The sequence below is a fragment of the Sparassis crispa genome (genome assembly GCF_003851025.1).
Source record: "Sparassis crispa DNA, contig_000004F, whole genome shotgun sequence".
Lineage (NCBI taxonomy): Eukaryota > Fungi > Basidiomycota > Agaricomycetes > Polyporales > Sparassidaceae > Sparassis > Sparassis crispa.
The window spans coordinates 3,141,314-3,166,195 of NW_020939751.1; the positions used below are offsets into that span (position 1 = coordinate 3,141,314).

At 53.3% G+C, this 24,882-nt stretch overlaps 7 protein-coding genes across 7 annotated transcripts; 4 read left to right on the plus strand and 3 right to left on the minus strand.

Annotated features, from left to right (window-relative positions):
* Positions 1-189: 189 nt before the first annotated feature.
* Positions 190-1,935, minus strand: SCP_0510740 (Probable 26S proteasome regulatory subunit; the record flags this gene model as incomplete). The annotated part of the gene is made up of 5 exons (XM_027759126.1): positions 190-330; positions 385-761; positions 820-1,232; positions 1,293-1,629; positions 1,692-1,935. 5 exons carry the CDS (start codon positions 1,933-1,935, stop codon positions 190-192), a joined length of 1,512 nt encoding a protein of 503 aa, XP_027614927.1.
* A 200-nt stretch (positions 1,936-2,135) lies between these two features.
* Positions 2,136-3,026, plus strand: SCP_0510750 (hypothetical protein; the record flags this gene model as incomplete). Its single annotated transcript, XM_027759127.1, has 6 exons — positions 2,136-2,180; positions 2,231-2,258; positions 2,321-2,356; positions 2,425-2,505; positions 2,565-2,617; positions 2,673-3,026. The coding sequence occupies 6 exons, from the start codon at positions 2,136-2,138 to the stop codon at positions 3,024-3,026; spliced, it is 597 nt and encodes a 198-aa protein (XP_027614928.1).
* A 498-nt stretch (positions 3,027-3,524) lies between these two features.
* On the plus strand, positions 3,525-6,644 carry SCP_0510760 (hypothetical protein; the record flags this gene model as incomplete). Its single annotated transcript, XM_027759128.1, has 12 exons — positions 3,525-4,420; positions 4,477-4,654; positions 4,711-4,987; positions 5,042-5,066; positions 5,178-5,266; positions 5,324-5,407; positions 5,465-5,500; positions 5,570-5,590; positions 5,642-5,889; positions 5,950-6,138; positions 6,190-6,281; positions 6,332-6,644. 12 exons carry the CDS (start codon positions 3,525-3,527, stop codon positions 6,642-6,644), a joined length of 2,448 nt encoding a protein of 815 aa, XP_027614929.1.
* Positions 6,645-9,908: 3,264 nt separating this feature from the next.
* Positions 9,909-10,349, minus strand: SCP_0510770 (hypothetical protein; the record flags this gene model as incomplete). Its single annotated transcript, XM_027759129.1, has 4 exons — positions 9,909-9,996; positions 10,046-10,069; positions 10,134-10,247; positions 10,300-10,349. 4 exons carry the CDS (start codon positions 10,347-10,349, stop codon positions 9,909-9,911), a joined length of 276 nt encoding a protein of 91 aa, XP_027614930.1.
* Positions 10,350-10,992: 643 nt separating this feature from the next.
* Positions 10,993-13,026, plus strand: SCP_0510780 (hypothetical protein; the record flags this gene model as incomplete). Its single annotated transcript, XM_027759130.1, has 11 exons — positions 10,993-11,099; positions 11,157-11,216; positions 11,272-11,618; positions 11,672-11,788; positions 11,844-11,927; positions 11,979-12,014; positions 12,076-12,096; positions 12,154-12,401; positions 12,460-12,476; positions 12,530-12,674; positions 12,733-13,026. 11 exons carry the CDS (start codon positions 10,993-10,995, stop codon positions 13,024-13,026), a joined length of 1,476 nt encoding a protein of 491 aa, XP_027614931.1.
* A 699-nt stretch (positions 13,027-13,725) lies between these two features.
* Positions 13,726-16,390, plus strand: SCP_0510790 (Metacaspase-1; the record flags this gene model as incomplete). The annotated part of the gene is made up of 18 exons (XM_027759131.1): positions 13,726-13,864; positions 13,917-14,002; positions 14,064-14,124; positions 14,180-14,242; positions 14,295-14,359; positions 14,409-14,459; positions 14,515-14,551; positions 14,608-14,682; positions 14,740-14,763; positions 14,823-14,953; positions 15,006-15,074; positions 15,128-15,146; positions 15,201-15,246; positions 15,300-15,381; positions 15,440-15,460; positions 15,824-15,965; positions 16,054-16,206; positions 16,311-16,390. The coding sequence occupies 18 exons, from the start codon at positions 13,726-13,728 to the stop codon at positions 16,388-16,390; spliced, it is 1,344 nt and encodes a 447-aa protein (XP_027614932.1).
* Positions 16,391-21,417: 5,027 nt separating this feature from the next.
* Positions 21,418-22,017, minus strand: SCP_0510800 (hypothetical protein; the record flags this gene model as incomplete). Its single annotated transcript, XM_027759132.1, has 1 exon — positions 21,418-22,017. The coding sequence occupies one exon, from the start codon at positions 22,015-22,017 to the stop codon at positions 21,418-21,420; it is 600 nt and encodes a 199-aa protein (XP_027614933.1).
* Positions 22,018-24,882: the final 2,865 nt, after the last annotated feature.

A 24,882-nucleotide genomic window follows, 5' to 3' on the forward strand; every position in this document is an offset into this window, starting at 1 on the left:
GAAAAGAAGCCTTTTAGTTTTTGGAGGAGCACACGGGCCCGGGCGACTGACAAGGTCAGCCCTACGAGTCCAGCTGGTCATCGGGAATTTCACCTGAAAAGAAGCCTTTGTTTTTGAACGACGTGAAACCCCGAACAATGGTAAGGCAATCATAATATAAGGCAAAGAAACATAGATTAGAATCTACCCTTAAAAGCCTTCTCCCAAGTCAGGTCCGTCCTCATCCAGGTCTCCTTCCTGTATTTCCTTTGCCAACTCCTTTTCCCGCTCGCGAGCTCCCTCCGCCGCAGCAAGCTCTTTTCGATGTGCGTTCAGCGGATACCGCATTGCCTATTCCATATCGTCAGCTAAAAAATTGCCTCAACCCACACGTGTCCAACGCACCTTTACGCTTTGGTTGTGCAACTCCAAGCAGTACGCGATGCGGCGCGCAAACACGTCGCTCACCTCGGGGCCGTACCCGCTCTTCCGGCCCGCGCACTCCATCCACCCGCGCTCATGCACGATCCGGCCCTCGATCACGCCATCGCGGATCGCCTTACCGACGATGTACTCCGCGTCCTCCTCCGAGTCCAGGTGCAGCTTCACGCAGATGTCGCGCAGCGAGATTCGCGAGTACGAGAGCGAGAGCCGCCGGATGCCCGTCTTGATCACGTTCTGCCGCAGCCGCACGATCAGCGTGTACGTCTTGTCCGCCTCGAACTGCGCCGCGTGCGCCGAGAGCGTCGACTGGAACTGCGAGAGCGAGCCCGCGCGCACCGCTGCACACCATGTCAGTATACTACACGTGGACCTGCAGTGTGAGACTGGGTGACGCACCTTTTACGATGTCAAAGTACGCGCTGAGCGCCTTCTCGAGCACTGGGTGCCTAAACAGGCTGCGCTCCGGAATGTCACCCATGAGGAGCTCGACGACGACGAAAAGCTTGTGCACAGCCTGGAAGAACCCGGGCGCGGTGCGGGGCGCGGGTGCACGCCGGATCGCCTGCTGCAAATTCGTGTGCGCGGCGGTGTAGTTGAGCTGCACGGCCTTGATGCGCCCGAGGAAGTAGTGGTACCGCGCGAACTGGGGGTTGCCCGCGCTCGCGGGGAAAGACGTCTTCGAGACGAGCTTGTCCGCCTGGTCGTACAGGCTGTAGTGCAGGTAGCTCCGGAGCAGCCGGTTGATGAGCGACGCCTGCGTCTCGTCATCGTGCCGCAGCGACGCCGTGCGTTGTGCTGCGAGGAAAAGTCTGTGAAGGGTAAGAAGTTAGCATGCGAGGCTGGAAGGTGTGGATGGGAGAAGTGCGCACGTCCTGGCGTCGGCGAGCTCCCCGCAGAGCTCGTACGCCCGCTCGACCGCGTACCACACCTTCGCGGCGAGAGGGTCCATGCTCCGCCGGTTGAGCGCCTGCATCCTCTCCACCGTCTCGTGGGCGAGCTTCAGTGCTGCGGGGTCGGGCCCACTGGGCGCCGCGAGTAGGTAATGGATGAGCAACAGGCGAAAGTAGATCTCGCACTCCGGAAGGGGCTCTGGCTGCGCCTTTGCTGGCGTGGGTATCGCTCCGGGTGCGGGAGTAGAGTCGATGTCCATCGACTGCTCCGCCGCAGGGATCCAAGCGAGCAATGCTGCTCGAGAGAGGGAGTCCGCTGGCGTGCAAGTTAGAGACGTCGGTCAGCGCACCAGGAAAAAAGACAGGTTGTACGCGCACAGTTGGTGTAGACCTCCTCGACAGCGGTGCGGAGAACGCGGGCGTCGAGCCTGTGGCGGAGCGCAGTGAGTGAGCGCAGGACGCGGTGCGTGAAGCGCGGCTCGAGCGTGGAGACGGCGCGCTCGATGAGGGCGACGTTCGCCTTGATATCGGCGACGGGCGTTGGTGGTGGCAGTTTCTGCTCTTCCTCTGAGGGCTTGTCGTCCCCGGGCTTGTCGACGGGTTTCATCTCAACGTCGGCCATGGTGTGTGGATTCAAAGGTCTAGGGAAGGAGCGTGTAAGTACACCGCTGGACGCGTCACGGTGCTCATTGCAGGACGCGTCAGCTTGCAGCGCCGCGGAGGTAGAGCGGACTTTGTATGTTCTTTTCGGAATTCGAACTGGAGGGTTTCTCAGCTTAACCCGACCTGGCTCCGCTAAGCTTCTATTCGTGTGACGCCATTATGTCTGCCGTCCTGCGTCGTCTCTGGCAAAAGATTCGCGCGCCTGTAGCTCGTCTTCCTTCGTTGCATGAGCACATACTGACGGAAGTGTGCAGAGATATTATGTGGGGCGTGATCTGGAAGGTGCGCCGTGCTTAAGCTGCGAAATGCGCGTCGTCGCAATGTGTCCGACCGCTCTCGTCCAGGGAACAGATTTTTTGAGCATCCCAACCCGAATGACGGTGCGTGCTGCTCGACTGCTTCTTGCGTCCACATACACTTGAATACTCACACTACACTGTATACATAGATTCGAGGACGAAGCGCGTCGTGAAGTACCAGCGGGGTCGGGACATGTGGCATTACATCGCAGGAAACAGACGAATCGCAGGTGCATCGCTCTAGTGATATAGCTGCTCTATCTCGTCTCACCTCGTACCCACCCTGCAGTGCAATGGACATCGTGGCTCACACACACCCGCCCGAACCCGCCTACCCTGGAGGTGCGCACTGCATACACTCGCATCCGAGAGGACCATGCACTGACGCGCACCCAAGGAACTCCAAGCAGACGCGGAACGCCAGCGCCGGGTCCTCCTCAATGTTGCTATCCTTGAGGCTCGCGATCGCGAGGAGCGCGCGCGGGTCCAGCAGCAGGCCGAGGTGCAAGCGACACTGCAGGCGCCCCCACTCGCGTCCGCATCTATGCCTGCAAGCAACACTTCAGCCGCTCCCACTGCGAAACCAAACGCGCCACCAAAATCTGTCGAGCAGCCCGCGCCTGGTGCATCTCCAGAACCTGCAGAACGTGCGGGCGCGCGAGGCCAGCCGTCGGACTTCCCGTTCCCCCAGCCGCCGTCGGACGAGCCGCAATCGTGGAGTCCACGCACGATACGGAGGGGTGGTGGGTAGAATGTGGTTTTGGGTTTCGTGAGCTGTCTTGTCGTATCTTTTCGTGTTTTTCCATGTACCGCCATATGTGTAATTTTCAATTACTGATTCTATGCGGTGGATCTGGATCTGGTGGGTAAAATGTCTCTGTGGACGATCGGCATGTTGTTGAGAAGTTACCGGAGGCCGACCAGTGTGAAACGAGCAGCATGATTGTGTTTGCTAGGGCTCGCTCTTCCTCATCCAGGCTGTCTGTCGAGTCGACGTTCTCCGCCGTGCTTGACATAATTTGGGACTAGAAAGATGCACTCGGAGTCTCTGGAACAGCACAGGATTTTGCATGCCTGTGAAGATAGAAGTAGGGCGTTCTCCGAACAGCCTCATGGCACTCCAGCCACTAGCACTACCGCCCCGCCGTGTCCTGCATGACATGGCCGCTTCCTTTCCATGACCTACCGAGAGCCTTTTCTATTTCTGCACTCTGTCTATCTACCAAGGCCATCTGGATGCACTGCGGCGATGCTTTCAGACAAGGTACGCCGAGCGGTCGCAGCCCTCCTGCGAAAGCTGCTGTCGTCGAAGCTGCTCCAATATCCGCTGCGGGCCTTGCTATATCTGTGGCTGTTCCTCAAGCGTCGGATCTTCGGACTTGAAAATAGCAGGCGGTCAGACGGAGGAAGAAAACCTGGAGGTAACGCGGGCGTGCTACCTTCTGCAGGGCCATCTCCGGATCCCAGGCTGAGATGGGGAACTGAGGGAGACTGCACGCGGAGTTCCAGCAGTCCAGCGGAGCCGAAGCTGCGGTGGGTAGACGAGGAAATCGGGAAAGACACTCAGGTCGTCTCTGCAAGCCAAGTCCCGCTGTCCGCCCTCGGACTCAATCTCGGACAGGGCTCACCCCGTCTACTCCAGCCTACAGACGTCCCCAGCACTGGATCGGTGTCGGCGAACGGGGACACTTTCTTGCACCCGTACGCGTGGCCGCGGCATAATGCCTCGAAGTCCTCGCAAGACATCGGCCTGATCTCTCTCAGCGACCGGGGGCAGGACCGCGAGGATGGTCACCTGTCGGTCCGGTCGAACGTCTCTCAAGCCCTCCCGGGGCACTTGCGCCCGACGTCTCGCGCGTCCTCGCGCGCAATCTCGCGAATCGCCTCACGCGCGCACTCTCGAGCATCGTATTCGACACGCGCACCGTCGCGCTCGCGCTCGCAGGCACCGTCACCGTCCCCGCAGCGCTCCGCCATCGAGCTCGCGCCGCAGTACTCCCCGGCAACCCCGAGCCCACGTCTCGCCGTGCCCGTCGGGAACACCATCCCGCCGCCCTCATTCCAGTCGTGCGAGTTCACGCCCAAGTGCAGGCAGAAGATGTACCCGGTGATGGAGGTCCTGCGGTACGAGCGCAAAGTCATCATGTGCGTAGTGCTTCTTGTGGTCCGGCGATGATCGTTGAACGTTCACGCGGCCGCAGACCGAACGTGGAACTGCAATGCATTATTCCCCCGCTGACGACGTCCTTCCCGCTGTACGTCTCCTTGCTTATCATGCTGCGAGCGGCACTCATGGATACTGCCAGTGAAGGGGCACCCCCTGATTGGGTGGCATGTACGCACCCGGAAGGCGCGCTGTACTTTTACCACCCGGGCAGAGTAAGATTCTTATGTAGTCTGATTGTCGGGCTGTGAACTGACGGCATCGGCTCTAGCGAATATACACGGAGGCCAACCTGTGCGAGCCCGATATGTTGCTAGAAGTATTGGCGTTTGCTGAACAGATTGAGGAGACCGTGCGTAACGATAATATAGTGCTCCCAGAGGATGCGGAACTAGTGTTAGATCTGGAAAACGACGAGGAAGGCGGGCGTAATTGGTGTTACTACTACGCCAGTGACAGCAGACGGACGTTGTTCTGGCTGCATTCATATGATGCATCTGACATTTTGCAAGCGGAAGTGAGGGGAGTGAGCTCACTCGCCCATATCAGTATGGTTCATTTCTCACCCTGAGTTGATCCCCACAACTAAACGGTGCTCCTAGAGCACGAATTAGAGGGCTACTATTGGTACGTGCTGCAGCGAGCCAGTGCGTATTTTCGGATGAATAGCCTGCGTAGATCGCTGATCTATTTCTCCCGTCACCAGCGTGTTCTATCCCTTTGCTAAGATCTACGTAGGCAACACATAGAGCAATTCCCATACAATCATAAGCCATCCGAGGATGTGCTGAAGCACCTCACGAGCATTATTCTACACCTTTCGATCGGTGAGCAGTGAGATGGCTGTTCGAACGAAGCACTGACATTTCACGGCCATTCGGCAGACCAAATGACATCGCCTTCGTCTACGAGCGCATACACGGCTGAAGAACTGCAGAAGATGATTGCATTAATTAGGGGTATCCGAGGTGAGGATTGAGGTGACCCGCACGTTCGAACCTTGCTAATCGATAATGTCGTCGCAGACATCGGATACAATGAGCACACGGCCGCTGTTGTAGGTGAGTCAAGTTGTACGGGTGTTTACGATATACTCGTAGATGAGGCTGACTTTCGTCATTTACCCCTAGGTCGTTTGATGTATATGTTCGGTGCATTTTATTCCTGCCTCTTCCTAACGCCCTCCTGACATATGTGTGCAGCACACCATAGATTTCTACATTTCCATGGGCAATATGGTGCCCGCCTTTGTCGGGACCAGAGTATCTACGGAGAATCAACGCCCGCGAGAACACTCCTCATTAGAATAATGTCTCCCATCTTCTTTAATGCACCCGATGTGCATTTGCGCGGTCTGGAGAGCCTCTGGATAGACGGCTTGATCAACCAGCTTCCATGGAGTAACTTCATACAAAGGCTCAAAGTCGACTGGCAGGAGTTTGTCCTATACGTGCGCCCATCCCCTTGCGCTCTGGTCTTCTGTATATGACTGATGCTGAGTGCCATACAGGCGACCGTCATGCTTAACGCCAACGTCGCATTTTTGACCATCCCCGATGTGGACCCTGGGCCGGGACAGAGTACTCTGGCCAAGGTCTGCAGCTTCATATCGATCATCACGAGCGTCGGCAGCATCATATTGGGGCTGTTGCTCGTGCGGCACCATCGCGTCAGGCCGAGAGAGACGGCCCAGGAGGTTGTACGTAGACCTGCCTGCTGTATTTGGGCGCCAGTCTAATGACAGTTTCAGGTGGACTATCTGCTGCGGCGGAAGCACCCTACCCTCGGTTTGGAGACGCTCGCAATCCTGTACAGCCTGCCGTATGCCTTACTCATGTGGGCGTAAGTGTGTCGGATCCTGCGTGTTTGCTAATTTTACTGATGCTATTCAGGATGCTCACGTTCCTGCTGGCGTTCGCGTTCGAGTGTTTCATTCATCACGGCCTTTCCGCATACGTGCTTGCAACGTTCTGGGTTGTCATTGGCCTACTGATCCTGTGGTGTATCTACACACTCTGGGACTCGGAAGCAGGCGAGTCTGCTTGGATGTCGCTGGGTCACACCGTAGAGCACCTTCTCTCCAGGGTACAGCAGCGACTGCTTTGCGCGCCGAAATTGTCTTTCGGCATGTTTTCAAGGAGACACCATCCACACGTCGCCGAAGATATCACTCCACGGTCAGCACGCTTCGACATCGAGCCGTGATCTGCTATAGTGTGTTATTTATCATCGCTTTCACGCTTTCAACGTGGACTATGAAATCTTGTCTGTATTATTGATCACAATTCACTTGGTGTATACCCAAGGAACTCCATGTGTAATTTATATGTAGCGATCCTGTCGTCCCCTTTTACTTATGACTACACGATTCCGCCCTTGATCCCTTTACCCGGGCCCACCTTGTTCTTGGGGGTTATTCTCAGACACTTGGTTCCGTGATACCCACACGTAGCGTAGACTTTCTACTCCGTCTGCTGTATATATTATCCATATCTTGATGTTTGGCCGATGCTTCATCCAGTTTCTTTCTCAAGTGCAACCTAGAGACAGTGAAGCACGTGACCGCGCCGTACCGTGACAGGCTTTCCAAATTCTGCTCGATTCCCGTTTCTTCCACGCATCTCTAGCTATGATGTTGGACTCTACAATGTCGGTTTCATTGCGCACAGAACGTGTCGTTGGACATGAACCCTTTGCACTTATCCCAATTATTTACAGAATGGTGAATGTTTCCTTTATTATATCCGTCCATTTACACCGGTGAGTATTGAACGTTGGATCTTTCTCACCGCTTCACATCTTGTGGCTCCTTAAGCATACCAGCGCCGTTCAGGCGCGAATGATTCGGGATGGAACTCAGGAAAAGAACTGTTGCAAGTACTAGTATTCCTAGGACTGGCCTATAACTAGAGGTGGAAAACGTCGAATTTGACCGAAGTCTCATTTAGCTTCCTGTTAAAGGCATGAAGGTTGAGGCCTGAAGAATGGCGTCTGTGACTGCTCCTATGGAACGACTATCCTTTGGCATCTCAGCCTTCTGCCACCGCTTCCACGTTTGTATGGTGGCACGACTATATTCTGTCCGTGCACTCAACCCAAAAAGTCCCTTTATATCGCCTTATGGCCTTGGACAATGTACGCAGCTGCTATCGTCAAGACTCTTGCGGCTACTGTTGCATGCTCCGTCTCTATGGGTCTTTATAAGCAGTCGGGACTTTGGTCTGAAGATTGGTACTGGTTGGCAGACCAAAAGCGGGGGAATAGCGGAAGAGATTCAGATGTGGTACCTCCACCAATAAAACCCTAATTGGAGTTATTGGACAATACACAAAGCATATCAGAGAGTTCTTCCTTCGATGAATGGATGAGGAGGTTCGCAAATATCTTATCTGCGCCGGCCGCCCTCGCACAAAGCGTCTTCCATGTGCTCAATGACATCCCCAACAAGCGTCCTTTATCAGTCAATGCCGACAATCCGCTTTGTCTGTATACCGATACTTCGTATGGTGCTTCAGCATGTTCACAAAGCAATGGCCCGCTTCGCAAAGGGACTGCGGGCAAATTAATTTGCGGTCGCGTTTCTTAGATATCGCGAGTCTCGAGCGACCGTTCTGACTACACTGTTCTGAAGCAGTTCATGGTCGCGCTGGTGCCTCAACACTCTCCAGGACCGTCGAGAAATCACCTTGCTATTGAAAACACCACCGCGGTGTCCAAACGGTGGAATGTATCTGGTAATGGGGGTCCAGCAATACGGCCGGAATATTGTCCTGTGCCATATTGCGTCTTCCAAGCGATCCTTCAACAGAGCTTCCGGGGGCCATTACTGGCACGGGCTGTCTCCTGTGAGTACTTTATTGAGTGCACTTGCGTGATGTGTTGTTACCTCGTGTCATCGGGACTTTTTTACCTCCGCACTAAAGCCATACACGCACCATGCAGAGGAATTTCCATACAACTTACGGTCATCTGACGATGTGCTGAAGCACCTTGGGTTATGGGCGGTTCGGACTAGCACGGCCTTCGGCAGACCAGACGACGCCGCCTGGTCTGCGAGCACATACATGGCTAATGAACTTCCGAGAATGATAGCACTGCTCAAGAATATCCGAAGTGAGTACTGCGGTAGCCTGTGCTTCGGTACTTGCTAACATCTCCGGCCAATGTAGTAGACACCTGATCCAACGAATATGCAACCCGTATTATGGGTGAGTAGTTTGTATTGGGTGCTTATGATTTTCGTCGATCCGGCCGAATTTGTAAAGGCTTAGGTCGTTTAACAGTTTCATTCGGTAAAAATCATACTGCAATTCCGCCAGGACCCACCCACATATGTTTGGAGCATCACAGATTCCTACATCACGGTGCCCGCCCTCCATTACCGGGACCGAAGTATTTACGGAGATTCAACGATTCCAAGGACATCCCTCATCATATTCTCCTATCTCCGACCCCCTTCAAGGCATATGGTATACATCTATATGATTCCGCGATTCCCAGGTGGTCTGATCGATGAACTGCCATGGAGCTACTTCACAGAGAAGCCGGAGGTGGACTGGCGGAAGTTCATCCTATGCGTGCGCACATCGCGGCGCGCCCTGGTCATCTGTACTATGACTGGTGATGATTATAGGCCATGATCACACTTGTGGCTAGATGGTGTTTCTGACCGTCCCAAATATGGGCCTTCCGGGCAGCGGACTCCCCTTCGAGGTCACCAGCTTCATATCGATCATTATGAGCCATGGCAGCACCATAGTGGGGCTCACCCGCTGTGATCGTGTTAAGCAGACAGAGACCTCCCAGGATGTCGTATGTAGATCCACTTGCTGTACTCGGGCGCTACTATTTGTTGAAATGGAGCCATCCTAATGCCTCGAGACGCGCCTTTTTATGAATAGTCTGCAGTGCGGTCCGCGCTAAGTGCTATGCCAATTATTTTCGTCTTCGATAATATTTACTGACTTCTGTCATGCAGTCACTCTTGGTTGTACTTCTCATCCTGTGGTGCATTTACACGTTGTGGGATACGGATTAAGGAGAGTAACCACAGTCTATGCTGTGGAGCGCTTCGAAGCGTCTGTTTAATGGTGCTGAGCGAAAAGTGGTTCCCTTGTGCTGCTTACTGCCCACATTGTTTTTCAGAATGTACTGTCCTTTGACAGTTCACAATTTGAGGGGTTCACTCCGTGGCCACATCCTCACTGCTCTCCTGGGCCAATTGGTATTGTGGTCTGTGCGTTAGACAGGCTTTCGCACGTCTTAGAAGTTTGATCTGTATCGCAGCGAGACGTCTCCGTAGTCATACACATTTGCTTACCGTCTTCGGAATCATCAATACTCGGAAGAAACGTCAAACTGCACGGGCAAGCCACGTAGAGATAGGTGAGTAGTCCTCGTGTATTCCTAAGTGTAGGTAAGTATTGTACATACAGATTGCCCGCCATCCATTGATCTACATTGACTAAATCATTTCTTAACAGGTTTCCCAGCTGTTCCGTGGGTGACCTTCCCGCGAGGCCTGAAGCCGAACGAGGCATGCTCATCTGCATCATCACTAGCGCACTGTGAAGAGTGCATTCTCTGCGAGTAGGATACAAACCTACCTGGGCAGTGGGACGGTCTTCACGCTGTAGATTAGTCATTAGGCAAGAGCGGAGATAGACGTATGCATATGCTGTGTGGACTGCACACCTGGGAGAAGGTTTAGGGCTTGGGGCTGGAGAAACCTCGAGGAGCTGGGGCTTGGGGGAGCTGAGGCCGTCATCCTTGGGGCCCTGCCCGCTCTGGTCTGCGGGCTTGTTCGGGCTGGAAAGTGTCATACATACTGCTGACAGCGTAGACCGGGTGAGCCACCCACCCGTCGTCGAGTTTGACGGCTTGCATCTTGTCGGGTTCCGGCGTAGTCATGGTTCAGAGTAAGACCTGCGGTCTGAAGGTGGAACCGATAGGTGTATCTATAACGCCCGGCGGCAAGCGTCCAGAACGAATCCCCGAGAACACTGCCAGATGGAGCGCGCAAAGTTGGCACCGGCGGCTATCGATGATTTCGCATTTTGCATTTTGGTATATTCAACATCAAATGGTGCGCCCACAAAGCACCTCTCCTAGGGCGGTTGATTTATCCTGTGGTAGCATCGCAACATGATGGCGGTGGCAGAAAAGAATCTGACCGCAGTGCCACAGATGTGGGCTGCCCGGGTTGTAAGCCGTACATAAGCAAAGGCGGCTCCACCCGGTTGTTAAAGCGTCTGCCTCTACAGCTGAGCTCCGGCCATAATGCACAATGTCACAAAGGTCAGGAGATTTCAGAACTCCAAAAGCTATGCGAATATTTTCTAGGAACCGATACACCTGTCACGAGGGTTGAAATTAATTGCTGCTCACGCCGCCATGATCCCACGTTCAAGCGTGCGGCGGTGCAACGTGTCGACATACCTACCGCTTCAAATTCAGCCACCCGAGGTATAAAATGGGCGCGGCTTGAGCTGCTCTATCATCACCCCAGCTTCCCATCCTCGGTCTTCAACAGCATCTCTAAACTTCAGCTTCGATGGAATCGGCGAAAGTTGCGTTCACGCAGACGGCTACTAAAGAATGTTCCCAATCGCTCCGACCCACTACGTCCTCACGGACGAGTAGATATTCTTCGTCGAAACGGTAAGTTTCTTCAACTGATTTCTGAGCGCTCATGAACTGACGCCCTGGGACCTCCAGCGTAACGCCCGGCCACAAGGCTATCGCACCCGGTCTACAGAGTTATGCCGCTAAGCCAGAGTAAGCATGCTTTCTTGTCTCACTTGAGTGTTTTGGCTGACCGCCGCCACACCAGACCGGCTTACTTACCAGCGGGATGGTCGGTCCACACGCATCCCGAAGGACAGGTCTATTTCTCCTACGAGTCAGAGATCAGCGTCGTCACCGAAGCGGACCTCTACTCTCACGAGGTACAAGAGAAGATAGCTCACTGGGTGGCCGTGGTCAACAGTGTTCTTGTCGAACGGAAGACCCACGTCCCCAGGACGGCTGAGCTTTTCCTGGAACTGGACAGCACCGGCGACTCTTGCTTCTATTACCTGGTCGACCATACTGCCCGCGTTGAGTTTTGGTTGCAGGAGATCACCACAGATCTCCAGGTTCTACTGGATCTCCCTGAATCAGTGTCGGACTCCCATATGAGTGAGTCGATCCGATCGAGCGAGGTCTTCTGGTCTGACGGAACCTACCTGTAGGACTCGCGCTGGAGGAGTTATATTGGACCCATGTTGAATATTTTCCCTCCCATCATTCGAAGCCCTTGGATCTGTCTGCCGACCAATTGGCCGGTGTCTTTATACATGCACGAACGGGTGAGTATCTTCCTTTGTCGATCGTCAACAGCACCACTCACCTTCTCTACTGCAGATCAAATGACATCGGATTTCTCGACGTTTCCTTATGACGCAGGTCAATGCACATGTTTCCTGGATTCCATACGCTCTGCACAAGGTATGTTGCTGGCTCTATAGCGTTGCCACAGCAGCTCACCTTTCCGCATAGCTTGTATCCTTAGTCCACATTCTGTCTGTGTTATTGGTGAGCCTTCTCGTCCATAGCGTTGTCGACGACGTATTCTCAACGGTTACCATCTACTCAGCCCGGCTTTGGGTTGTTGTCGGTGAGCTTCACATTAACCTTACGACCGGGCCACACTCTGACATATGCTTGTCTCTAGCTCATCATAGATTCATCACACACTTCGGCCAAAAGACTGCACGGTTGTCTCGCGACCAATCGATACTCGATACCCCACCAACCCGGCGAGGTTGGCTATTTGCGCTCTGTTCCCGCATCCTCTTCAGTATTCCGGCTGCATACGCGGAACAACTTGACCTTCTGTATCTCGACAACTTGGTGTATGTGAGCCAGTGGCGAGATGCTATGGCCGCATATCGCGCCGAGTGGAAGCTGTTCGTGTCATGGGTCAGTACTCAGTTACCGGTGCATTGGATATCGCACTAATCATCATCTGCTCTTACAGGCGCTGGCCTTGATGATGTGAGCTAAACTGTCGCAGCCCACTGAGAACCTTGTCTGACATACTTTCGCAGGATCAACACAGTGTCCCTGGTTTCACCGTACGGTTCTTGCGTTATCGCCTGTGTGTCTATCGCGCTGTGTTACATCGCAATACTGTGTGCCGTCTTCCTTCTCGTGCGGCTACATGGTGCCGCGATGTACATAGCTTCGGACGCGGTGAGTGCCGGTAATGCCCCTCCCTTCTCTTACACCAACTAACGTACCCAACCAATAGGCGACGTATCTCGATGACACCCGCAGGGAACGCATTGGCTTCCAGGCCATCGCGCTCATTTACAGCATGCCGAAGGCCCTCTTTTTGTGGGCGCTCGGTGTCTCGTCGCTACAAGGCCTGGTATGGGTCAAGGATGCCACTGGTATCTACGTCGCGCTCGCTGTCGTGGGCTTCCTTGGCGTGTGCGCATTGCTTGCTCGGACTGTTCCCCTACTGCGACAGCTGTGGGAGGGCTTCTCGAGAATTCTTCCGTGCCGTGGACGTGCTTCGGGCACGGAGCGGTGCGAAGTGTAGAGCGGCGAGCCTGAGTGCTGTACTCATTAGTATGTATGTATCTGTAGATACGACACAAGGAAGTTAATACAAGAAGCTTATCAAGTTGCAGAGTCTTTCGCGAGGCATTGACGGAGCACAGCAGGAGCAGATTCTAGTTGGGTGTGGCTTGACCGGCTTTATATCTAGGCTCACCGAGGCTAAGTATAGCAGCAGCTGGGGTTGATAGGCGCTCTAGTGGTTTCAAGGCAATCGGGACGGCCCCCCCCCCCTTCTAACTTTGTGTTCGGGTGAAACGAAGAAGAGCTGCGGGCGCTAACATGGATAACGAGCGCTTGCGCTCGAGCCGCATTGCCCTGCAGTACATTTATGTCTGAAGAACCTGGGTGCCGCAAACCGTACGCACGAAGACATTTAGCGCATCCACATATGTAGCTGTGTTTCAGCGCCGGCCCCCTGTGAACAACACCGGGCGGAGCGCTGATCTGTGTGGTCAATGTCAGTGAATGGAAGTAGTACGTTCTAGCACCATCCTGCTAAACTTGACTTGGAATTCAGGTCTCAGCGCTGGCGCCATGCCCGGGGGATGATGCGGCGGCGGCACCGGATTGGCCTAAGATTAGCTAGTGCCAGCAACATATAATGGCCGTGGTGAATGTGACTATTGTGTGTTCAGTCGATTCCAGGTCTCTCCACCCACTGTAGGCAGATATCTGCACCATGCCGGTCCCCGTTCGCCCACCTGCTCGCAAGGCGCTCTCTGTTGCCGCGCAATACTCGCGGTTGAAGCAAATCGATGAGATGTACGAGCTTGAGGGGACCCATAACGACCCTCCTCGGATTCGTGAACTTCTCCTCGGTGCGTAATATCCAGTTTGTAGTCTGAATCATCATTAATTATGATTGACTAGATGTATATGGGTACCGAGACGAGGATATCACCATTCTCATGGATGATGAGAGCGGGCGATATGCATGGCCTACCCGCGACAACATCGTGAGCCCCTTCAACTCACTGTTTACAGCCGCTGTGAAGCTAATCGCGATGCTCTGTACAGATGAAAGCCATGCACGAGCTTGTCGCCGATGCTATCCCCGGGGACCATTTCGTGTTCCATTGTGCGTACGACTCGTGCGACTCATTCATAGACTGACCTCACCCTTATCGGTCCAGTCTCTGGTCACGGAAATCAGGTCCCGAACACAGACGGTACAGAAGTCGATGGCTTGGATGAAGGTGAATATGTAATTCTCGGCTACTTCCCCAGCTAACTGATTCTGCGCTTCAGTGATCTGGCCTGTGGATGTCGTGGTCCATAGCGATGATTCATTTGATAACTACATTATTGACGACGTGAGCATAGACACTCGTAATATGCCCATAAATAGTGATCGTAGAGCAGGATATCCATGACATCTTAGTCAACCACTTGCCTCCGGAGACCCATTTCGTGGTATGTGGATGCTGCTCTCTCTTGTACTCGAAAATAGCTCACAGAACGCTCGTAGATGATATTCGATTGCTGCCACTCCGGGACTGCTGCAGGTACTGCCGTTTCGGTTTAAATTCTGAGGAAGAAGTTGAATATTATTCATCGACAGACCTTCCTTACGCAAACGATGACTTCTGTCCTCAGACGCCGATCTCTCCATCAGCGCAAACGACTGTCAAGAGTGGTATGTTCAGCCACACTGCTGCAATGTTTTATCAGCTCATGGATAATTTATCAATAGTCCACGTGCGCAAGGGGTCGGAGTGTATGTATCTGGCGAGCACTTCCTGGAAAGAGTGCTGCAAGTTGACGTACTTGTTTCAGCAATGGTGCACACGCACACCGTCGACCACGACTTGGACGACGGATTGGCTGCGGAGACTCCGGTGTCGTCACCGACCGATAAGCTCTCTAGCAACAGGCTGATCTCAGCTTACGACAAACGTCCTGATGTGGTGTGTTTCCTAATGTGAGCGGCTGTAAGCCAACATATTGAGCTATCTTTAGACATCTTGGTCTGCCTGTACGGACGATGAGGTGACGCTCGAGGCAGGAACTGGTGGCTTATTCGTTCAGGTGTGTGCAAACGTACAATAGGAGGACCTATTGCTGATGAGGCAATACAACAGGCATTCACAAATGCTCTTCGTGAGTATTGGTTTGAATCATCGTCGGCCGGGTAGCACTAACTCCATCTGCTAGGCAACAAACCGAAGCAATCTAACGTGGAGCTGCTGAGATCTGTGACGTATGTTGCGTTTAGATTTCGATGTTGGGTGAACTTAATTTGATTGTACTCAGCCGCGAACTCGCTCGTATCACTGCCATTGCCAACAAGAGAAGGCCGCCTGAGTATCCCGATGAGTTCGTTATAAAGCCTCAGGTTAGTCCCTTAGCGACACAGTGAGAATTGAGTGACTGACTGTTGGTCTGGATGTCAGTTGTGTGGCCTTCATGAGCTGGTAGGTATTGCCTCCGGCATCGAGCTCGTGCAAATGCTAAAAATCTTCTGGCAGGAGGAAGTCTTTCCCAGCTTTGTCTCGTTCTGATCTCGTCTGTCACTTTCTGCATGCCTCTGTACTTCGTCTTGACTATGAATGCGCGCGACTGTATGCTACCCTCGGGCCTCCTATTGACTTGTATCTATAGTGCATTCTTACTCGCTTACTGCGCCTACGTCGTCGTGCCCGCTGAATGATCATTTGTTGACGCGTTATTTACGCGTTTCGGACTTCGAATCTGGATAACACGTCGCTTGCACACTCTTCTCCACTCTCTTTCGTACGACCATGTCCCCGCCCCCAAGCCCCAAGCCCTCGTCCCAGCCCTCCGCCAGTGGCCCAAGCGGTACCGAGAGGCGTCCCCTCACAGAGGTTATCTCGGAGACGTTCCCCGCGTTCAATCATCGCTCTGCAGTCGTCGAGCCTTTCGACGCAGAGTCCAAGAGAGATGCCGAGTTTCTCGAAAGTGGGTCGGCGCCGAGGTCACATCCCACTCACATGAACTGCATTGGTTCTGACCCACATGTACTATACGCGGTTCTGTGGCCGCCCAGAGTTGAACATGATGCTCCTGGAACTGATGCTCGACTTCCACGCTTGGTCGACCGCACGCCCCACGCACGAGAGCGACCGCACCGCCGATGAACTCGAGCGGGAGATCAATGGTGTCATGGAGGTGGAGAAAGAACAAGGCACGTCTCTCATCGGTACGCTCGGTTCCCCGCCGATCGCGCTTCTTCTCTGTTTCCTTGCCCCTACCCGGCAATTTTCTTCGCGTGCCCTCGAAAATTGACTGACATTGTTTATGAAGAGAAAACACGCCAGCGGCTTAACGAGTTCGTTACACGCATCAAGCTGGCTTTGGCGGCGCTGACTGGTTTGGCTCCGTGATATGTCTGGATGCTTTGCTGTTCGTGTTCTGGACTAGTTGATGCTGTCTTGTGACCTTGAGCTGTGCTGAACTGTTTTTTCTCGAAATTGTATCGCTCGTATTCAATATGTATATGTGGAATCGCTGGGGCTGTCACAGGACGCATAGCCCCTTTTTTCCACTGGAAATAACGGGGAAAAACTTGTGGAAATCAAAAAAGTGTTTCCACGGGAAATGCGGTGGGAAATGTCGGGGAAAAGAACAAAACATTTACCGCTTTGTTCCCGTGGAAAAATGATGAGGTAAAAAGGGGCGTGGAAATACTTAGTGCATTTTTCTCGTTTTAGTCGTGGGAAAAAAGGGGGAAAATCTTTGTGTATTTCTCCCTTTTGTTTCTGGGAAATAAGCGAAGAAAAGTTTTAAAATCTTCCAATGAAAATAACTCCCAGGGAAAAACATGTAGGAAATTATTTAAGGATTTCCCTGGAAAAAACAGTTGTCCTGTCATGTCCTGTCATGTCCTGTCATGTCCGGTTGTCATGTCACGTCCTGTCCTTCTGTCCCGTCACGTCCTGTCCTTCTGTCCCGTCACGTCCTGTCCCTTTGTCCTGCCCGCGTCATGTCTGCCGTGTCCCGTCACGTCCTGTCCTCCTATCGTCTGTCTTGTCATGTCATGTGTACCCTACCCATAAAATATATTGCCTAAATAGAATCTATTTAGAATCTGCAATAACCTTCTAACCCTGGCATAATGAATTTTCTTTTTTCAAAATACATTATACCTATATTTCACACAGTAGCTATTTTGCAAAATGCCTCTGCTGTGGATGGAGGGAAGACCGCGTCGCCCGTAATGGCTAATAACAACCGTGTCGTTCTAGTTCTAGCCTGAAACTACTCGCGTTCATGGGAAATCGAGACTGTGGATAAATGATTGGGCGGCGTCGAGTGAGAGTGGATCTGCACCCCGGGATGCAGCGCAAGCATCGCTCGTGATCATTCAATAGCAAATGCCATCGAAATATCACAGCACGCCCTGGGATACTCAAGGTAGAGTGCCTGCCCGGGCTAGCCCAGCTCGGCACGCCGCCGCTTACCGCCCGCGCTCACCTCGCACCCAAGGAAGGGCACAAGCCTCGAGTCTGTGGTCGACAGCCTAAAACAAGTCTCTTCCAAGGAGCAGCTCTTCTCATGCGATAAGACATGGAAGTTCACGCTGGCCACCAACACGAAGGGTATGAGCACATGGAGGATGAGGGCTTAGGTAGAAAATTGAAGTTTGGCACCTTTGATGAGGCCAGGGGTGTCGTCATTGATTGATTCAGAGACAGGACGAAGAGGACATGTTGAGGTGATCCTCGGTGTCGTGTCGTAACGCGTGTATCATAGCGCATGTTGAATAAGTCATAAAGATAGGGGAAAGGCATAGGAAAGAAAAGAGAAAAGTGGGGGGCGTCAGCTTCTTCTACCAGGGGCGCAACCCGATTCTGTTCCCCTGGTGCACGCGTGTCGTTAGGTGTTGGAGTGTGTAGAGGGGGAACGATACTTCGCCGTGTAGCTAGTACCGTGAGGGAGCTTCGTAGTGGCTCGCCTATGTGTCGTCGCCCTCATCGTTGTCGGCAGGGTCGTCTTCGCGGTGTCGCCGGTGTCCCCGCATGTTGTCGGAGTTGTTGTCCTGTATGTGTTCCTCCTCATCCTCCCATCTGGCGAGCTTCGCCTCTGCTCACTTCTTGCCTGTCTTCGTCAAGGCCCTACTCTCCTTTAGGAAGTGTCCGAGCGCATCGATCCCGGCTGGCGTGCCGAGGATGGTAGGGATGTCGATGGTTTTGCTTGCCTCGCGTAGTATATGTCGGGAGCTGTCGTATCTCGGGCAAGCTGGTAGTATATGCTTGCGTGACTGAAATAGTACACCACATGGGCAGTCAACCGGTTCAGACGGTACAAAATGCTAGTAATACTCGCCAAGGAAAGCATGTCCTGTGCGGCATTGCACAAGTCTTCCAAGAAAAAACCCCTCGAGAGTTCAATAAACGGCTTGCGTGCGTGAGTCTGCGGGGGTAAACGGTCCACGCTTGCGAAAGGACCAGTCGGTGCGTTTCCACTTGGCGGTCCATTTTTCGAAGGCCTTTTCGTTTGCGCGGCGAAGGGCGTGAGCGTGTGTGACCTTAGTTGGGCCCCCAGGGATCTCAGTCGCCTGTTTGGTGAGTTTGCCAGTAAGTTCATTACCTATGATGCCCTTGTGGCCGGGGGTCCATGCGATGTCTACTGTGTTCTCTGGGTTAGCATTGAGGAATGCTGTGTCGAAATGGTACAGCATACTCAATGGCTCTATCTCACCCAATGGAAAACTGCCATTCCTCGATCTTGCCAGAGCAGTTTTGGACCGGGGGAAAGCTTCGTTACATGTAGAGAACGTGTGTGAGCCAAACGTATCTCAGTTGCGTGGGAGATGAAGTGAATAACGCAACGGATAGAGAGCAAACACGCTCGCCAAACAGAGCGACGTTCCGAGTACACGTCCCGAGTACAAACTTCCCGGTAGATCGGACAGAGCATGGGTAAGTAAACAAAGAATGATGGGATCGCGACACGTCTCAAGAACGCGGGCAGTCAGTACTGTGATCCATCCAATCAATTTCAATAAGAAAAGAAAAGGATGCAGGCGGACCTGGAAGGTGCACGGGTCGCTCTTACAGTCATCACACTTGACGGTGTCACCCCTGAGTTTGATAAAGTCACCGATCGTGGGAGTGTGAGGGGACATTTGAGCAAGAGGTGTTCGATATCGCGTTTGGGATCAAAGAACTCGAAGTGGACGTCACGAGGCTCTATTGAGGCTGCTGCTTGAAGGACGATTAGGGCGAGTAGCAAGAGGGTATGCACGATTGCTGGCCTCGTCGCTCGATAAGTCGGCGTTGCAAGCTGATCAAAGCTTAAAACACGCTGAATTGGGCTTAAAAGTCAGTCATTGCAAACGGGCGATGCTCATTTTCACAACCCACTAGATTCGAGCGCCCACTGGCCGTACTTCATTTGACGACCTCGGGCAGGATCGGCACCTCGCAGGATCGGCACCTCGGTCGTCTTTGGATATGATTACAACGCTCCGCGAACCCATGCGGGTGCCGTGGTCAGCGATGACGTGCGCCATCGATTGGGCACGTTCTACAGGCGTACCAAGGGTGCTTGGATGTTCCAAGGCGGACATTTTGATTCTTCCTGGGGCGACAGGAGCTGTGGGGTGGGAGTCAGATTGCCATTCCAGAATTCGAGATCTGCAACGGAACAAAGCTCGCGCTCGATGATAGAAAATAGATACCCACATACTGAGCGCCTCTGCAATCCCAAAAACCAGCCCGCTCACGACATGCGACAATGCAGTGGAATTCGTTCGTATTCCCGCTCGACACTGGCGAAGGCGCAGAGCGTCGCCGGGGATGATGACGCGCAAGGCAAACCCAGCGCTTCTACAACAATTAATATTTCGGGCGACTCGCCAGAAGAGTACCGATAGAGCATAAGAAAATCTACAGCCGCCTTCTCGGCTGTGACAATTTATAAACATGGGCAGAGCGACCGCGCACCTATGGAAGAGTGTATGGTTTTTTCTGGCGTTTCTCAGCCAACCTGTGCCTTTAGCGATGGTATCAAATCCGAGACCCGAGCTCGCGTAACGCGGAGCAAAAGCACCTAAACGAGAACGGCGCCATTGGCGAAGCAGTGAAAGCAAACAGAAGACGAGGAGGAGGTACGCGCGCGGTCGCCCAGCCAAACATCGCAAGTGCCAAGAATGCACTCCCTGGAACGGCAACTGCCGGCCGCGATTCGCGTGGAGTGAGTGATCGGATCTGGTAATCTAGATACAGTAGGGTTAATCTACAAAGGTACAAGTAATCCGTCGGTGAAAGGATTATAATTATGAAGATCTACGCAGTCTATTTGTTCTCAATCGCGCGCGCGCATGATTATCTTCATTTCACGAAGTTTTCTACAAATGCACCCCTCTGCTTCACTTCTTTCTTATGAACGTTTCGACCCTCCAATGGTAAAGCTGGGACAGGTCTCCCCTCAATCTAAAAACGCGTTAGCTAGCACCGGCGAGCTCTGGAGAAAACTCACATTCGCAGATGATCCGGGCGTAGTTGCGAAGAGTGCGGCTGCACTATGTCAGAAACCCGAAGCCCTTCTGGACACTGAGAAACATTACCTTGTGCCAGGTAAAAGCGCGCCCGGGAATCGTGCTAGGCGGACTGAATTTATGAACGGAGCCCTTTGTGGCTTTTACCTTAAAGCTCATACTCTGAAAGGCCTGCGCGATCATTAGGCTGAATGCAACACAAAATGCACTCAAAAGCAACATACTTCCACCAGTTCACGCCATCCGACGGATCCTTGCGCTTGGAATATACTCCTGACAGTCTGCAAGATGAATTCAGAGCACACCGAGTCAATAGACCTTCAACTTACTTTATAATGTCGGCCGCGAAGGGCGATCGTCCCATTCATGGTCGATATATCCGCAGACGAGAGAGAAGAAACTAGAACGAAGAATCGAGCAGCAGGTGAAAGGGGACAGGCAGAGGATAGGGAACAACTGGCGCTGGACGCCTGGTGAGCGTAGACGGCGAGAGTCAAAGTCGGGGGAGCGAGAAGTCCCAGATCAGCGATCTGCGGTACACTTACACAGGGACAACTTTCCCAGTGTCACATAGCAGAGGGAGCCTTCGTGGTACGTTCGACCAAGTGAACTCACTAGATTATTTTTGCCCATCGACCAGTTAATACCGAGGCTCCGCATCATATAGCCATTAACATTATGTCATTCCTACAGGGATGTAAAAGAGCCTGTCACGTTTTGGTCAGATCTCTGTAAGTTCCTATTGAAGGTTTAAAAACTCGCCGTGTAAGGCTGCGTAGCTTTGGAGATAATACACTAGGGCGGTAAACACAAGGTACATTATTCCCGGCGCGAGGGCTGATTGTAGTTCCTCGACCTATCATTCAGACAGGCGAGACCACTGGTCGGTATATCAGGAGTCTGCGCTCTTCAGAACTGTTGTTGACTATGGTAACAGCAGCCACAATTCCTGGCTGGTAAGTGTTCCGCCATGGCAGCCGCCAGCGTGGTCTGGTCCCTAAGACCAAGCTGGGACTTGACGTGGCGTTTGATTGATTCTCTGAAGAGCTTCTCTTCCTCCTTCGTCGCAGGCTGAACAGTAGGATCGTGGCCACGCTGTGATTGCGAGGCGTGGGCGTACCGCCACAGGAATTCGCAGATAGGCTGCGCATCATGATGCAGGTCGACCGATTCTGAGACGATCATTCCAGCACGGTCCCAGCGGATAAGCCGGGCGCGTGATCCAGACAGTGCAACAGAGAAGTAGAAGCTGCGATGCTGACGAGCGCACGCAACGTTCATCCCCAGCCCTCGTTCGGCCCGATTTCGAGTTCGTTCATCGTAGATATTCAGAATGAAATCATGAGCAGAGCGATCATCGCCTTGAGCTGGATCTGTGAAGGCGTCCAGACCAGGATGCTGCTGGACGTCAATATACAGGTCGGCGCAAGAAATAGAGCTCGCGACTGTCGATTTCGGGTTCATCGAGCCAATATCTTCTTCGGAGAGGCAGGAAACATGGGGATTCATTGAACCTATCTCTCCGCGATTCACATCGAACGAGGTTGTGTCTATGAAGACAAATCCAGGACATCTTGGCCGCGACTTCGTGGCGCCTCTTCCAACACCATTGAGGGCAATAATCTGTACAAATTTAATATTTGTGATAGACAGAAAAATCTAAATACCGCACTAATGGTTCAATAATCTGCTGCCTGTGCTCAGCTTCTGCCGGCAGATCTTTGAATGCTTGCACAGCAGGGGGCATCGCGGACATATCAGGCTTCGGCAGGAATTCCAGAAACTCGTCAACAGGCATTACACCAATTATATAAAGGATTGGGAACAGTTTGCGAATTCACGATATCGCAGCTCACCTCGGTGACAGTACTAATGTTCTATGCCTCATCCATTCTGCACGGGTCGGACGTCCTCCCGCAGGAGAGCAGTGTGTCGTCGTTCACTCAGTGTTCTCGACGAACGCCTCGCGCGCAGCCTCGAGGAAACGTACCTCGCACCGCTTACGTGCAGCGCTGACGACGTTGGCGAGCCCTCACCCTCGCCACATGCCATCGCACATCTCCGCTTAATTGCGACCACGCCGTCCTTGTGCAGGTTCTTGATCTGGCCCGCGAAGCAAGCAGATCCATCGGACAGCTTGTGCTTGTACACTGCCTGGTGGCGACGCTAGCTACTTTCCCAGAGACTCCTACTGCGGGCAGTCGCTTTCATATAGTCGCTGGCGTGGGCGCATACCCGGCAAACCCACTGCACGACATGGGCACAATACAGTCAGTAGTGACCCGTGGCAAGGTGTTGCTCTATCAGCGAGGCGCCATACCTGGTATTGCTCGGTCAGTGATGCGACGTACCCCAAGAAACACGACGTATGTCGACGTACTGATAACGACAGACGACGGCAGCACTAGCAGCACTAGCAGCACTAGCTCAAGACGGCGTCGGACAGCAAGCTTGGGCAAACCTTGGTGAGTTCGCGCGCGAGCAATACAAACGAGGATTAGTACTGTACAGGATCTCATTAAGGATGGGATCAATGACAAACCTAAAGCTCTGCCCACATACAGTCAACTATGGAGGCCCATCACTGCCTGCCGCTGTCGTTCTGACAGTACGCGCACTGAAATTTGAGGGATGCCCTGACGGAACAGCATCGAGTTGCCAATCGTAAGGGGCCGAGACCTGGAGAACCTCTCTCGCAGCCAGACATGAGAACTCTGCCAAACCCTTTGTTGCGTCTCATGCGCCCACTCGTAGAGTTTACACACGCACAGCAACTCGGACATCTGAACAAAAGTCGTGGGGCGACAATCAGGCGGTGGGACTCAGAGTAAAGCCCTTACATCGTGCGGATATCCGAGCTTCACTATGGCTTTCATCCATACGCAACATACGCTAAAAAGACCTCTTGGCGAGGCCTGCCTCCTGTGAGAGGTGGCAACTCTACCAACTCCAGATAACCACGACGAATAGACAATCCGACGTGCTCCGCCTGCCAAGACGTTGGACGCGAGCGTACGGTCTAGCTGCGCGTCCGACTCGGTGTCATGGTATGCATACAGCCCTCCGGCAAGCTGTATGCACGCATCGAATGACGAAGAGAGAAATGCGAAGACCATCTCACCCACCTTCCGACTCACTTTCTGGAGGGCTGTCTAGCACAGAGGGATATGTCGAATTCCAAATGCTCATCGTTGCCAAATATGCACAACAGTCCAGCTCCTGCCAGAGAGGAGACGGCTGTGATACGGGGCTCACAGACATGCCGAGATCTACCCACGCACGAAGACCAGTAGTACGTCTTCCCCCCGTCGTCTCCGGCAGACGCTTTGACCCCCGACGCAACTCCAGCGTCGACCCCGCCCTCGACGTCTCCCGCCAAGCGGCAGTGTCGTGGGGGCAATACGACGGCGGGAGGCGAAATTGACGCGGGAGAGTACCGTGGCGGCGGGAGGTCATTGATCATCGGTGTAACAGTTTGCAGGAGGAAAAAAGGAACTCGCGAGAGAAAAATCAAACTTGGAAACTCGATGATGCGGAAAGCGGCATTCATTTTCAGTTTCTGCGCCCTAGAGAACCAGTATCCGGCTAGGCTTGTCGCCCTCACGGCTGAAAAGACAGACAACGAAAACAGCCCACCCAACCGACGATTGCTTTACCTGCACCGACGTGTCAACTCGAGGATGACATGTCTAAGCACACGCCTGGCAACGCCGCAGTCTCAGGGACCATAGCTACGCAGCTACGCACTGCTTTACCTGTGCCGACGTATGGCCCAGGTGGTCCACACGCCTCAGCACACGCCTGGCAGTCGTGCTGTCGTCGTAGGTCGCAGGAGGTCGGACACTTTCGGACACGGTTGGACAAGGTCGGACATGGCCCGACACTGCAGTGGGCACGTGCAGATCATGGCGGTCACGCGATCAGACGCGATCGCGTGCTGCGCGTTCACATCATGTGACCTCGCACAGGTGTTCGACGTTACTGCGTATATTGAACTGTGTGGTGCGTAAGCATATCATCGGGTAGTATGACAGAGCGTCGAGAGTCCCAAGGTGAGAACTGGTCGAGTAAACTATTTAAGACGACGAAATAGAATCGAGTTCGGTACAAAGTCGTCGGGTGAGGCCGACGGATGAAGTATTGGGGAGCCCACAGACATGGCGGCAAGCATGGGCGATCACGACGGATGCCCCGACCGGGCACGCATGAAGGCCCTCATTCAGCACATCCCACATGCCTATATTACAGCTCCGTTATGCTGTGTGTGAGCTCGAACATGCACCCTCGCTTCTTCAAGCCTCCCATACCTATAGGCGACCCTCGAAATCGCTTCCACCTCTCAGGAGGAAGTAGCTTGTCCCACGAAATCCATGC